At 39.9% G+C, this 16,389-nt stretch overlaps 1 protein-coding gene across 1 annotated transcript; it reads left to right on the top strand.

Annotated features, from left to right (window-relative positions):
- Positions 1-6,877: 6,877 nt before the first annotated feature.
- Positions 6,878-15,581, top strand: LOC144806492 (uncharacterized). Its single transcript, XM_078672844.1, has one exon. It carries the CDS (start codon positions 6,911-6,913, stop codon positions 8,534-8,536), a length of 1,626 nt encoding a protein of 541 aa, XP_078528970.1. The 5' UTR covers positions 6,878-6,910; the 3' UTR covers positions 8,537-15,581.
- Positions 15,582-16,389: the final 808 nt, after the last annotated feature.

The raw sequence follows: 16,389 nt of genomic DNA, 5'->3' as shown, positions 1-16,389 counted from the left end.
TTTACAAATCTGTTGTTTGATTGATTGATTGAACAAGCATGCATTATGTGACCAAACAAGGGGGCAGGAGATACACTTTGCTATCCCTACAAGCTCAGCACATTTGGGATTGGGCGATTCAACATCAGATCACAGCAGTCCATGTTCCGGGGGTGTCCAATCTTCTAGCGGACTCCCCGAGCAGGTCGGTCTCGTCAAACCACTAGTGGGAACTTCATCAGCCGACGCTGGACCGCATCTTTCAGCTTTGCGGACACCCCAAACTGGATTTATTGGTGACCAACCTGAACCGCAAATGCCCATTCTATGCAAGTTGGCTTCCCCACTCAGAATCGTGCAGAAATGCGTTTTTGATGAACTGTTAAAAATATATGCTCACGCTTTTCCACTGATTCCTCTAGTCGCAAGGGTACTTTGGAAAATGCAGAAAGAACCCTGCAGCATTCTTCTCATAGCCCCCAGATGGCCTCACCAGTTCTGGTTTACGGAGCTCCTCCTTCTGTCGGAGTGCAATCCAATTTGGCTGCGCTCAATTTCGAATCTTCTTACTATGAACCATGGCCTGATCTGCCATCCGAATCCAACTGGTGCCTGAGCACTATGAGTTTGCTAATTTGATTATTCCTCCGGACTGCAGGGAGGTCCTCACTAACGCTAGAGCACCCTCCACTATCAAAACCTACAAACTCAAGTGGAAACGGTTCTATCTTTGGTGTGAAGCTTCAAATTTAAAGTCTTCATTTTAACTCTGAGAAGACAGAGATTCTACACTGTGCAGTAGATAGAATCCCTCCTAAACTTCCGCTTGTGTTTTGGCCAACATCCCCTGCTACTCCATTGGCTCCCAGTAGCCTGGTACATAATCTGGGAGTCATGGTTGACAACAAATTGACATTAGAAAACTGTCAACAAAACAGCTGGAAGTGGTTTTACTCTGATCAGAGCATTTCGGAAAATCCTTCCGATGTTCTCTTAACAGAACAGAGCGCTGATAGTCCGGGGCACCATCCTCAGTAAGCTGGACTATTGTGATGCCCTGTTACTAGAATCCCCGCAATATCTGATTAAGAGATTGCAGAGAGTACAGACCATGGTGGCCAAAATGGTACTAGTGCAACCACGCCACTCCTCCACCTCCCGGGCACTCTCAGATTTACACTGGCTGCCAGTCTCGCAGAGGATACGATTTAAGGCACTATGTATAGTATTTAAGGCTCTACATGGTCACTGTCCCAGATCTCTGCAGGAGAAACTGACATGGTATGCCCCTCCACGAGCGCTGCGCTCCTCATAGGCTAATCTGGTGAGGGTGCCTAAAGTTAGGAAAGTCAAATCAGGAGGTAGGGCCTTCAGTGCGGCAGCGTCCCGCCTTTGGAATACTCTTCCATTTGATACGAGACAAATGGACAACATCCTGCAGTTTAGAAAAAGGTTAAAAACCTGGCTCTACCCTCGAGTATGCTCCTTGGCATCCTGCTAACTCCATCCTGGCAGGGGACACAGTCTCTCGGCCCTAAGCTAGTCGCCTGTATCACAGCGCCAGGTTACCCGTAGGGTGTCAGTTGCTAACTTAAATAAATAAATGTTCACCCTGTTCACTCTACGCCAATTAGCAAAATCCGGCCTCTCTCACTCTACCCTGAAGGTTTTTCTGGATGCAGTTTCCAGATTGCAGCACAATGACTCCAATTCTCTTTATTCTTCAAGAATTATTCAACAATTTTTCAAAGGCTTATTTCAGATGTTCCCTCTAATTCGACGCCCGCCTCCTCCTTGGCATCTGAACATTGTGTTGGCACAACTCATGAAGTCCCCATTTGAGCCCATTCGTAGGGCTGATCTTAAATTCATCTCCTGGCAGACATCACTGCTTTTAGCTCTTACTTCAAATCAGCGAGATACAAGCTTTTACTATCAAACCACCTTTTCTTCAATTCACCAAAGACGCTGTGGTGCTCCGCACTAATCCGGCCTTAATTACTAAAGTTTCATCTGATTTCCAACGGAATGAGCATGTCATCTTAAAGACTTTTTCCCCTAATACACAGTTGCCAGCAGAATAGACTTTACATTCTCTAGATGTTAAGAGATGTTTGACATTTTATTTGCAAAGAACAACCAGTATCCGTAAAACTGATCAGCTCTTCATAGCCTACGGCAGGATGCGTAAAGAACCTCCAGTTGCTAAACAGACTATTGCACGTTGGATATCTAGAGCAATTTCCTTTTGCAATCAGTAAGCAGGCAAGACACTTGAAGCAACGATTAAAGCACACTCTACTAGCGCAGTCTCCTCTTCTACTTCTCTCTTTGGTGGTGTGCCTCTTCATCAGATTTGCAGAGCTGCGACCAAGCACTACTGTCTGGAAGCTGCCAACAATGCTGACACAGCTGTTGGGCAAGCGGTGCTACGTAATCTTTTTAAGTAAGGTGAGCCTCTGTTTCTTACCTCCTCCTGCACACATTGTATACATGTATATATTTCTGCTTTTTACAGATGTGCCGATGTTTACTGCTATACTGTAATATATGTATATGTATTCTCTCGTACTCTGTTTACAATGTACTTATGGCTTACTATGCATAGTTCTCGAATTACTGCTATCTACTCTGATTCAAGCATGTGAATCTATGAAAGATACCCCAATACTGGAGAAGAACATAAGTTACTTACCTGAAAACTGTGCTTCTCCAGTATTGATATCTTTCATAGATTCACATGTGACTCACCCACCTCCCCTCAGAGGCTCCCCTCTTCTCCTTGGCTCTTATGCCACACTTGTGCTAAAAAATTGGAGAGCCTGAGCCTCTGAGGAGAAGGTTCCAGAGGGTGCTGTCGCCTGATTGGCTGGAGTTTGGACCATATCTAATGACTTTGACATGACTGTCACCCTCACTCTGTCTGTCGCCCTCACTCTGTCTGTCGCCCTCCCTCTGTCTGTCTGTCGCATCACCACTGCATCACTCAGGGGCACCACAACATCACTATGCGTTACCACAACATCACTATGCGTTACCACAGCATCACTGAACGCGACAGCATCACTCAGCGCCACCAAAACATCCTTCAGCGCCACCACAGCAGCAATCTGTGCAACAATTCAACAACTAGTTCAAATATGTTCTCTCAATGTTTTAAGCTTTATTACAAATGTCACAAAAAGATGTTAATATTTCACTTCTGTTCTTGGATTTTCATCACAATACAATACTCTGAACATAATCTTCACAAAAGTTATTTACAAACGTTTAAGCAATTGCCATTATAAATTACAATAACTTTTACTCAAGTATTAATTATTTAAAAAAATTAAAAGCCATTGTTATTTGTAACATCAATAATCTAAGTCACGTAAATACAACACATATTGCATTACAAATGCAATAGGTGTCACATTTGCGAAAGTTAAAACTATTGGCATTGTAAATGACAAAGCTATTAATTTCGCTATTTTCAAAACCAACACATAAATAAAAAATGTGTCATTTACAATACCAATAGCCCAAACTTTCCTAATGCAAGACCTATTGCATTGCAAATGCTTGTTATAATTACAAGGGTGTGACGACACCACATAACACCGCATAAGCAACAAGTGCAGATTAAACCACAGGGTTAAAAAAAAAACACACACACACCGTGAGCTTAAACCTGTACTAAACACACACGCCTCAATAACAGGTACATCATAGAAAGACTGATGGACATAACGAAGCGGACCTAGAGATACATGCATAGCACAGACAAGATAAAGCTCTTGATTTAGAGTTTGGTGAGCAGGGTACTCCTTCACAAGCGTGGTGTAATGTAATGTATACTTGTAAAGCGCACTGTTGCCAAGCGGCTTCCTGGCGCTGTATACCGCTGGGGAACCCGTCCTGGCTTTCCCTGTGGGATGGTCCCTCCTGGGTATCCCCAAGGTGAAGCCAGGCATCCCTGGCGTTGGTGGGGCCGTTGTGGAGATGAGGCAAGCTAATGCCCAGAGTTGCCGAGTGAGACCCCTGGTTAGAGTAGGCACCGAAGCGAGAATTATCGAGTCTGCTGACCCTGGTCCACGACCCTGCCACGTTGGGAATTGAACCCTGGTCCCGGGCCGTCCTCTGCTTCCGGGTCTGCCGCCTCTAACCAGTGAGCCACATTACTACAACACATATTGTAGATCAACTTCCTATAGATGGTTGAGATTGCTTTTTCGGTCAGGGGATTAGTTAGCAGCTGGTCCTCCAGTGGGGATGCATCAGGCAACTTCCCCCCCCCTTCCCAGATGTTATCTTGCAGAGCGTGACCCACCTGCAAATGTCAGAACCGTTTTTAGTCGCCTAATTCATACCAACCGGACCATCGAGTTGCACCTCCACCAGCGAATGGTCTGAGATTCTTCTGCCTGTCAAACCACATGCCATTCACTATTTCATAGTGTTTTTCTGCTTTTATTTACCACTTGTTTTATGCATGTGGTTGGTTGGGGGGGAGGAGATGGGCGAAGCAGGGGAGGGAAGGGGAAAGATATTTCTAACAGAGGGAAGAATTGTGTGTTTCCCCCAGTTAGTAAAAAAACAGCATAAGTCTTGGCTGCTTCTGCTGCACCCAGAGTCTTGTGGGTCTTTTCAGTCTAATTTTTCTGTCTGGAAAAAAATCGTCTCCTGTTTTTCTGCACAAAAGCCTAACGACTGATAATCAGGTGGAATAAAATGAACACATGAAAGTACTCCTTAATTTCATTGCCCTTGATTCATACTCTGGGCCATAGTTGAGGGATAGGTCTAGGCATAGTCCTCTGCCACACACAATAGATTTGCGTGTGGCAGAGGCCAGAGCTCAAAAGTCAGGTTACCAGATACAAGTAGGTGGTAACTCAGGGCAGGGGAAATGCCTGTTGTCTGTGGAGGGGAAATTCCCATCCTAGAAATATACATTAAAATTAATTAATAGTATTCTATTTTAAATATCTTTTTGGTGCCAGTCCATATGACTTTAATGTCTGCTTTTGGGATTCCATGTTACAAGTCCATAGGGTACATGTATCCTTTCTGAGCTTAATAAAATGTTGGAAATTCTACAAATCCTCACTCCTAGATCCAAGTACTCTCAGGCTACCATTCTACACTCTGCTCTGTCTGAAGAACGGCTCAACACTTTCAAAATTTTGCAATTCTGCATTGATATGGCTTGTAAATTATTTTTGGGGATATTTACATGTATTAACTATTTAATTTTAATACTATAGGTGATTGAAATTACGGACGAAGAAAGCAAGATTTAGCACCAGCCAACTGAATGTTAGTGCCATAAGAAGGATTATTTTGAAAAACCGAAGGACATCCAGCATTCTAAGTTTAAACAATTTCCAAAATCTAGGTGTGGCGAGGAAGTAGGAGCTGAGGAAAGTACTATACCTGTAAGTCTCTAATTTTGCATTTCGTTAACCCAGAGCAAAGTCATATCTGTCCACACAGCATCAGAAATAGTGCCAGAAAGACCAATCACAACATCCTCATCTGAAATATTATCAGAAAGACAAATTGTCTCAGCATGACAGAATAACGTTCATCTAAAGGACGCATGATCTAAAGCATCATGTAATTCCAGAGAGGAAGCACACACTGCATAAAAGAAAGATACAACAAAAGGTTTCTTCTGCAAACCATCAAAGAAAAGACACTGATAGAAGACTCCGAAGCTGACACGCTAACAACCAAAAGATTGGAAAATCACCTTTGTTGAACAACCGTTTTTAACCACTTACGCAAGTTTGAGACTATCTGCCTCGGGATAGAATACCTCGACCCACTCTGCTCACTCTGGCGAAAACCTTAAAAATTCACCACTTTATTGTGTTCATGACCATCTCAGATTGTTTCCTTTTTATTGTGTACTGTTCTGTAATTCTATGTAAATCGCCTCAACCTTATCTGTTGTGCAGAAATGATATGTAAAACTGTTAAATATCAAAATGGATTAAATGAGCACCGTTGCGCTATAGCTAATATAAATAAATCCTCGTCTTCAGAACTACAATCCTTAACCTTACACCAAACACAGAACGGGTAAAAGCAACTGATGTTCTGCGACTGGTGAGACACAATATTACTGTGCACGTTCTAACGCCCTCAGTTACTGCCATTACGCCAGTGCAAAACGGTACTTCTCAGTTGAATCATTAAATATCAGACTAACTCCTTATCACTGCATTGCTAAGAACCTATACAAATAGATTTGAGAAAAACTTCAGTCACAAAATAAGTTGCTGCCGGAGAGGCTATAACCAAAAGACTATTATCTGCTACAAACATTTCGACATGTGTTACAGGGCTGCTTCCAGACATATTTTGCTCAATTCAAGTGTTAAGACGATTACACACAATATCTTTTAGAGATAAATGCTGAACATTATCTAAACAAGCCCGACTCTAAAATCGGGTTCACTCTTACCGTGGCATATAAGCAAGAGAAAACTAAATGTAGAGATATTAACTCTAGGAATACACCTTTTAAAAACACGGGCTGTGAGAACAATTTCAGTGTTCAAACCTGCCTCAATCAAAGCAAAATAACCCAAGTTGGGGAAAAAGTTACCTGAGCCAAAAAAGATTAAGCCATAAATCTCATCTCACTGAATTTGAGAGAATGCACACTGGGAAAATCCTCTCTCAGTGCTCTGAATGCCAAAAAAGTTTCAGCAGTAAATCTTATCTCACTGAGCATATGAGAATCCACACTGGGGAAAAACCTTATCAGTGCTCTGAATGCCAGAAAAGGTTTAGCTTAAAAGCGAGTCTGTATCGACATGTGAGATTCAGCCATAAATCACATCTCACTGAATTTGAGAGAATGCACACTGGGAAAAACCTTTCTCAGTGCTCTGAATGCCAAAAAAGTTTCAGAGATAAATATTATCTCACTGAGCATATGAGAATCCACACTGGGGAAAAACCTTATCAGTGCTCTGAATGCCAGAAAAGGTTTTGTAACAAACAAAGTCTTTCTCGACATGTATTAACCCACTCTGTAGAAAAACCTTACCAGTGCTCTGAATGCCAGAAATGTTTCAGTTTAAAAAGTAGGCTCACACATCACATACGAATCCACACTGGGGAAAACCCCTATCAGTGCTCTGAATGCCAGAAAAGGTTTAGTTTCAAACCGCAACTTTATCGGCATGCATTAACCCACTCTGTGGAAAACCCTTATCAGTGCTCTGAATGCCAAAAAAGTTTCAGCAGTAATTCTTATCTCACTGAACATATAAGAATCCACACTGGGGACAAACCTTATCAGTGCTCTGAATGCCAGGAAAGGTTTTATAACAAAAAAAGTCTTTCTCGACATGTAATAACCCACTCTGGCAAAAAACCTCACCAGTGCTCTGAATGCCAGAAAAGGTTTAGTTTCAAAGAGAGTCTAAATCGACATCTATTAACCCACTCTGTGGAAAAACCTTACCAGTGCTCTGAATGCCAGAAATATTTCATTAAAAAAGGAGACCTTACTGTACATACAAGGACCCACACTGGGGAAAAACCTTATCAGTGCTCTGAATGCCAGAAAAGGTTTTGTAAAAAACAAAGTCTTTCTCAACATGTATTAACCCACACTGGGGAAAAAGTTTACCAGTGCTCTGAATGCCACAAATGTTTCAGTACAAAAAACAATCTCATTCATCATATAAGAACCCACACTGGGGAAAAACCTTATCATTGCACGGATTGCCAGAAATGTTTCATTAGCCAAGCCCAGCTCACTCTGCATAGAAGAACCCACACTGGAGAGAAACCTTATCAGTGCCCGGAATGCCAGAAATGTTTCATTGACAAAAACAGTCTCACTCATCATATAAGAACCCACACTGGGGAGAAACCTTTTCAGTGCTCTGAATGCCAGAAATGTTTCCGTGTAAAATTCAGACTCACTGAACATACAAGAATCCACACAGGGGAAAAACCATATCAGTGCTCTGAATGCCAGAAAAGGTTTTGTAAAAAACAAAGTCTTTCTCAACATGTAATGAACCACACTGGGGAAAAACCTTATACATGTTCTGAATGCCAGAAAGGTTTCAGTTTAAAAAGTAGTCTCACAAAGCACATAAGAATCCACACTGGGGAAAAACCTTATCAGTGCTCTGAATGCCAGAAATGTTTCAAAAACAAACTCGGTCTCACCCAGCATATACAGACCCACACTGGGGAAAAACCTTATCAGTGCTCTGAAAGCCAGAAAAGGTTTTGTAACCAACAAAGTCTTTCTCCACATTCAATAACCCATTCTGTGGAACAACCTTATCAGTGCTCTGAATGCCAGAAATGTTTCAGTAAAAAAAGTAGTCTCACACGACACATAGGAATCCACACTGGGGAAAAACCTTATCAGTGCATTGAATGCCACAAATGTTTCAGTGAAAAAATCAATCTCACTCACCATATAAGAACCCACACTGGGGAAAAACCTTATCAGTGCTCTGAATGCCAGAAATGTTTCAGTGAAAAAAGACATCTCACGCTGCATATAAAAACCCACACTGGGGAAAAACCTTAGAGTGCTCTGAATGCCCAAAACATTTCAACCGTAAATCACTTTTAACTGCACATGTGAGATTCCACACTGGGGAAAAAACCTTATCAGTGCTCTGAATGCCAGAAATGTTTCAGTGACAAAAGAAGTCTTTCTCGACATACAATAACCCACACTGGGGAAAAACCTTATCCATGCTCTGAATGTCAGAAATGTTTCAAAAACAAACTCAGTCTCACTCGGCATATAGGAACCCATATTGGGGAAAAACCTTATCAATGCTCTGAAGCCCAAAAGATTTCAAACTTAAATCACTTCTAACTGCACATGTGAGATTCCACACTGGGGAAAAAACCTTATCAGTGCTCTGAATGCCAGAAATGTTTCAGTGAAAAAAGAATACTCACTACACATACAAGAACCCACCATGGGGAAAAACCTTATTGCATTGAAAGCCACAAATGTTTCAGTGAAAAAATCAATCTCACTCACCATATAAGAACCCACACTGGGGGAAAACCTTATCAGTGCTCTGAATGCCAAAAATCTTTCAGCCGTAAATCTGATCTCACTGCACATTTGAGAATCCACACTGGGGGAAAAACATCAGTGCTCTAAATGTCAGAAAAGATTCAGAGGTAGTGATGGTTACATGCACCATAAGAAAACACCCCATCAAAAATACTTCAGTGCTCCAAGTGCCAGAAAAGCATCCATTTTAAATGCAATCTCACCTACATGAGAAGACGCACACAGGGAAAAAACATTACCTATGCTGTGAATGCCAGAAATTCCTATTTTTTGATAGGCACAGCCTCACTAACCATAATCCACTCCATACTGATGAAAACCTTATGAGTGCTCTGAATGCCAGAAAAGCTGCAGAGACAAACGTTATCTCACCTTGAGAAACTCCACACTGAAGAAAATCCTTATGCTGTAAAAGCTTGAATCTGAAAGACAGAGTTATGCTTCATGAGTGATCCCACTCTGGGGAAAAACCTTATGAGTGCTCAAAATGCAAGCAAAGTTTTGGTCACAAATTACGTCTCACTTGTCATGAGCAAACTCACACGGGAGAAAAAAGCCTTATGTGTGTTCTGAATGTCAGATAAGGTTTAATCAAAAATCAATGTCACTTCACATGAGAGAATTCACACTGGACTAAAGCCTTATACAGGAGGGGAAAGCCAGAAACGTTATACTCAGAAAGGAGATCTCACAAAACAATAGAAATGCACCCGCACCAGGTAAAAAGTAAGGCGTATCTTGAGTTGCAGAAAAGCTTCTAACAACCTGACTTTACATGAGAGAGCACATATTGTAGTTGCAATAGGATTATTCAAGAAATTCTTGCAGGATAACTTAGGCTGCCCGCAGGCAACCTCCAAAGAAATTTCAGGCCTTGAAAATGTTTTAATTGCAACAAAATCCACAATTTGAGTATCTGAAAGTTACAAAACTCTCAAGGTCTTTACTTGACACAGAGAAGTGTTAGTACTTGCAAACATCAATTAATTAACAAAAAATTCACAATATTAATGTCTTAAATTTTCTCCACTCAAAAGGTTTCTACTCACACTTGTTTCTTAACATATGACTGAAATCTAGATGTTCATGCTAAGATTAGGCCTAGGCGGTGTTCCTCAATGAAGAACTCGGCAAAGTGTCAAAAAAACTCAACCGCTCAACGTTGAGTTCTGCGAGCAGCAGAGTGCGTTAGGGTCAATTTGAACCGCTTTTTCGGCGAGTAGCACGCTACTCCAGGATCCCAAAATGATTAGTGGTGAATTAGTGTAGGGAAATATGAAATGTATTTGAGAGCTGGACATGTTGGTCTGTTAGTTGGGTTGAAAAAGAGACTGGAGGGATAGAAGAGGGAAGGTTTTGCATTTATATAGTGCTTGCTGCCCCTGATGAAGTGTTGAAGCGCTTTTCAGCGAGTAGCATGCTACTCCGGAACCCAAAAAGATGAATAGATAGATCAATTATTGTGGGTAGGTTGTTTTATTATATAAATACAACTGTACGAACATTTATAAAATTCTCTTGTAAAGTTGTATCCAAGTGTCATGTATAGTCTCTGATAATAATGTATACAAAGTTGGCTTGCCATCAAGACTGATGCCCCGTAATATTGATGCAGAGTCAGTTGTGCTGAAGTATTTTAGACACTTGTTGAATTGTAACATCCACCTCATAGTGTTGTAGACGAATATAGGATCCTAGTGTAATTTTCCCGATTCACTTCTCTTGCATGAGAAAGAAGACTGCTCAATAAATAACCTTTTTTTATTGAAAACACCCATCTCTCTATTTCTCTGCAAATCCTGGTGAAACAAAGCATGCACAATTGACTGAGTGAAATAGCAATCTATGGTTTCTGCAACTCTAGAGATATATTTCTTATTCTTGGGGAACAAAGTTGTCATGTTTATGCGGATGTCAGAAACTAATCCCTTCTTGTGAATTCGAGAAAGTTTCTAGTGACCTCTGAGCTAGCTGGCATTCACAATTAAGTCTAACATATTCAATAGAGACCTAGTCGACTTCAGTCCTACGTCTAAACTATTGTTTATGTTATTCCAATACGCAGAGCCTATTGGGAATATAGGAACTACACTACAGTAGGTACTGTTGTTTGTATCATGTCCATATTGTAGGCAGACACAAACGCCGAAATAGTGCACTATTTATATTAAGCATAATGTAGGTGAACAGATCACAGTAACCACTGTACAAGCTGTAGTAGGTGTTTAGAAGTAGAGTGACATAGAGGGCAATAAACACTCCACTTACTCTGTCACTAGCTTAGTACAGACGAACGCCAAAGGCTTCGTACATGATGAAGCATCAGAGTGCACCCTCTTTCTGCGTCCCATGGGCATTTTGGCTTTTGTTCTACAGAAGAGGCTGCAGACACTTACATAGCCCTTTATGTAGTGTGGATCACATTGGAGAGATTCTCAGCGGGCATGTTTACCTTTGTATTGGGCATGGCCACATTCAAATGTGGGAAAACCTTTTGTCTTCCGACTGCACTGTATTATTGAAACGGGCGAAAGGGCAAACAAGCAGTGAGGAGATGCACTGATTGTATATCACCACCTGACAGGATGGTGACAGACCCCAACCACCTGCAGGGGAAACGTGCCACCTCGTTTAATAGCTGCCAGACGCTTTACTTTGTAAGCAGACTGGTGGTTTACAACTGTACCTACGTTGGGGCACCACATGCTTTTTCCAGCATAATCTGGTGTACTCCCCCTGTGTGACATGACAGCACCCACTGAAGACTGCACCGTTGTGTAGTCTGGGACAGGACAGTTCACCTTCCCTGTAATTCTGAACTGGGCCTTTAAATACGGTACTATTTTGTGTGCCTATTTAATTCAGGTATACAAAGAATGTGGTACTACTTGTATACTAAGGTACATAATGAGATTACGTAGATTACACCTTTGTGTGCCTAATGCTGCCATTTGCATTTCAAGACCAGTGATTAATGTGGCTTTATGAAGTTCAACGCCATTGGGTGTTCCCGACCTGTCTTATACTGGCATATGGAAAAGATGGGCCATTTGGAACCTAAAGATAGATAAACATGTTCATAGGTCACGATTTAAGTCTGCATCTAAAATAAAACTGAAAATTAGGAGAGGTGATAAGTGAGATGTTAAAAGGCAGCCGCTTATCGAGTTGCATTTGTAAGTAGGCCTCCCGATATTATGAGATCTATTCCTGCTTCAGTCCTTAATTGCAATGAATACTTTAATACCCAGGCATGAAGTCATTGTCGAGCTGTTTAAATGTCCCTGTCTCCCCACCTCTTCCCCAATGCATCCTTAACCAGTGGCCTAGCCTGTGTGCCCTGGGCCCTAGGGCAAGAAAGGAAATGTGACACCTGCCCTCCGTTTGGACTGTGGAAAACATCAATAATTGTTCTGTGGGCCCCTCATGCCTTTGTTTGAACTGTGACAAACTGCAGTCATCAGGGTTCAGTGGGCCTTTAAGGCGTCTGGGACCTGGTGCCACAGCACCTGCTGCACCAATAAGAAGCTAAACCCCTGCCCTTAACAGCTTCTATTCTAGCCCCACTGGTGAACTGAACCAGCCAAGTACTGATCTGGCCATATCTGCAGGCATGCAGCCACCTCTTCGACTGAAGGGATTTAAGTCGCATGAAAGCAGCATGCGGGAAACAACTATTTTCTGAGGCAGTCAACCAACACCTTGTCTGTTCCAACCTGAATCCATTTAAAACCAGGGACGAAAAAACGGTTCATCGTCATCTCTTGCTTATCAAAAGGGTAAAACAGATTCATCTAACATTACAGTGTACCACATAAAAAAAATTGTGATTCTGTTTACAAATTAAAACTAGCATGCATAAAGAAAGAGGAGCCTTTGGCCAAAATAGCCATTTCCCCTAACACATCTTATACAAAGAAATGCTACCTACATTGTCATCCGGAAATAGTCATTAGCGCCTACTCATAAGCAAATGACATTTAGAATTCTCTTTCACTTCAAGCTTTCAAAAGTAAATTGATATAAAAGCAGTATTGAATTTTTTGACATTGTGTACTCTTACCAAAATTTAGACCATCAATTTTATGACATGCCATGGAAAAAAGGATTTCTTTATATATACTAAACCTCCAGAAACATTTGATTAACCAGTAATAAAGTCACGTCTACCTTAGTTAGTTTATAGTCTTCTTTTTTAAGAGAAATTATTTCACATTGTTACTGGACCTGCATGGGTAAACACTTATAAGGTCCCAAAGGCGAGACCTATTGACTATGCCAATGCTAGTTATTGAGTGAGTACAATGAGCAGCAACACTTTTGATTAGGTCCTGAAGAAAGCCGCAAACACCTCTTTGGAGGGTTCATAAGCTGAAACATATTGACCTCTTATTACCTTTCACTCTGCTGCCCCCACTACCCTGAGCTCATTTTTGTGGTATTTCGTATACCATTCTCTATAACAAAACATGCCTGAACTCCTCCCTCTCAGTGAGGGGCTGTACCCTGTACTGTAACTAGGTATAATGGTGGGAGGAGATTCCGAATGAGGAAGCATGCAACTATGGTGGGTGAGGGAAATCTTCCCTTTAAAGGGATATTTCATCTTAGCTAGGTCTTCATTTGCAGCAGTAATCCTCATAGACACAAGGGTTTCTTGATTGTGGTAGAAATACATATTTACCCCTTCATTGTACGTTTAAGCACAGACCATTGCTTGAAATGTTGTGATCAATGTAGGAAAAATACTCTGTGCACTGAGAAAATGTGTTAAACTAACGGAAAGTTGATAATTGCATTTAATACCTTCTCATACCTGGATTTAGCTAGAAGAGAAGTCTGTTAATTCTAGCAGATTTTTGATACCAAAAGGTATAAGAAATTAGGGGATCTTTATCTGATATCTTTATCAGTAAATTATCTGAAATTATTGGACATAAACTTTTGCAAGTATTATTTCTAAAGATAAAGTAAGTTTTATATTTGTTTTTTCTAAACTAACCCCAGTGCGTATGACTACAACAACCACCTCTCTCAAATCAATATTGTACTTGGTTTAGTGAGAAAGCTAAATGATCTAGGAGAAACCAGGACTGCGCGTCAGTATTTTTCTTAGGAAGCTTTAAGGTAGAGAGTGAAAACACTTTTTAGAATGCCCCATAAATTGTGACATAGATATTTCTATATGTTTGACAAAAAGAATAGGTACATTTCATGACAATATTGAAATGGAAAATAAAATAATGGAAACAAATATTTACACCACATGACAAAAATATTAGAGACTACATTTCAGCAATATGTAGGAAATACTGAGGTTCATGTATTAATAATCCATTTGGTAAAAGTGGTTGCTTGTGGAGTCAGCACACTACTGTGTCTGTGATTGCTTTTAAATAAAGGCATTTTTAATGCACCCCATTTTACTTTCAGATTCACAAATGTCCCCTTTGGTTACTACCTCCTGTTACTGTTTTTCAGCCCACGTATGGTTTCAAAGCTTAATACATACCTTAAGGATGTATTACGTATTTAGAAGGGACACTATTAACATTCCCCTTCCAAATTCTTAATTGTTAAATGGGCTAAGTACATTTCAAAAAGGGGTTTAGAATTTGCAAACTCTGTGAATTACCGAACCAGTGGATTTTTGAATATTAAAACCCTTGGTACATGAGTCAATTTTTCTCAATTCCCTCCAAATTAAGTTTGCTAATAATGTTAGTTGAATGATAACCGGTGCACGTACCTATTTAGTGTTAGTGTTGCTTCAGATCAAATAAAAACCATCACACATAACTCTTACACAATGCTTAAAGACAGAATTTCTGACATCCAGCTTTAATGTTTTGTTAAATATATTTGCAAATGTTGTTACTTAAACAGGAGAGAATCTAAACCGGTCTCTGGACATACAATAGGTTGTAATCATAATCTTTCGATACATTTTCTGAGTTTCAGGAACAATGTGTGTCATCTGTGTTTACTCTAAACCACTATAATAAACATATTCAATGCTTTTAGATTTGATCTGTTTGTACTGGTTTCTATTGCAGACAATGATCTAGATTTAGACCAAGGATCAATTCCACCCATGGCTTTTAAAACCAATTTATCATTGATCTCTTTTAGTGTTATCGCAAATAAAACTGTAATAGAACTGATCTGAGAGATGGACCTTTAAGTATTAAAATCTGATTAGATTAGATCTACAAGCATTGCCTGACCACTGTATTTTACATCAATAGATTACTAATCAGCACATGTTGTCTAAGTGCAATTCACTCATCTTCAATTTTTCACGGAGCTCATGCTGTGTCTGTGTGAATTCTTTTAAAATATGACATTTAAATGTCCATAAGTTCAGGAATTCTAGTTTCAAGCCTGGTCAAACCTTAATGAATGCTATACCTAAAGATGCCCTTCTGTTCCTACATTTTATTGTGCACCATGATTCAGAAATAGCATGTTTTTGCTTTCGGAGGTAAAATTCTAAACATATTTATTGTTGTTGCCATCTGAAACATGATCACTAATTGGGAAGATAACAACTAGTGGTCCTGTGATGCTTGCTGGAATAGGAAGTGTTTAATCAAAAGGTGGATTGAATTCAAGTTTAGGTTACAATTTTACAAGAGTGTATGGATTTTTTTATATATTTAAAATTGTTGATCTCCAAAAAGGCTTAAATCAATAAATCGAATTGAAATTCAAGTTTATCATTTTAATCCTATTGTTAGAAAAGATATAATTTTGAACGCCATGAGGTGGTTCCTTTCCAGAAAGCATTCAGGTTGTAATCATGAGTCAAATAATGTTGAGAAGGTTAAAATATTCAAATTGAATTCTAATTACACATGAAATGTTCATTGTTCAATATATTTCTCTTAGTATTTTAATGTGAGGACTTTATTGCTTAAGGAAAATAATTAGTATTTGTTTTTCTATATGTAGCAAGCATTACATTAATGAAACCGATACAGGAATATACATCAATTCTCAATTTGCTTTTTGTTCTGTCTTATGGCTATATTTGAAGGATGTGTAATGCAAAGAGTCTGGCAATACTTTATTTGTATTTTGATCTGTACCGTTATTTGATTTTATATTATATGTTTTGTTAAAAATGTATTCGTTGATCTCCTTGCCCTGCTTGTCAATAAAGAATTTTAAAAAAAAACATTAATGAGACCACTGTATCCCACCTTCTTTCTTTCCTTTCCTGCTCTTTATGAACGTTTCTATTGTTGAACTTTAAAGACTGCCCGAAATTAAGAATTGTGCTCTCCCTAACTTTGCTAAGTTACAGTTTGTTGATTTTTATGTACAACTTTCGTCTCTTATGT

Source organism: Lissotriton helveticus (genome assembly GCF_964261635.1).
Source record: "Lissotriton helveticus chromosome 1_1 unlocalized genomic scaffold, aLisHel1.1 SUPER_1_unloc_8, whole genome shotgun sequence".
NCBI classification, from domain to species: Eukaryota; Metazoa; Chordata; class Amphibia; order Caudata; family Salamandridae; genus Lissotriton; species Lissotriton helveticus.
The sequence above is the reverse complement of the archived record's forward strand: the minus strand, read 5'-3'. Positions and strand labels throughout refer to the sequence as shown.

Excerpts from the sequence above, each read along its gene's own strand:
- LOC144806492 (XM_078672844.1), top strand. The coding sequence starts at position 6,911 with ATGAGAATCCACACTGGGGAAAAACCTTATCAGTGCTCTGAATGCCAG.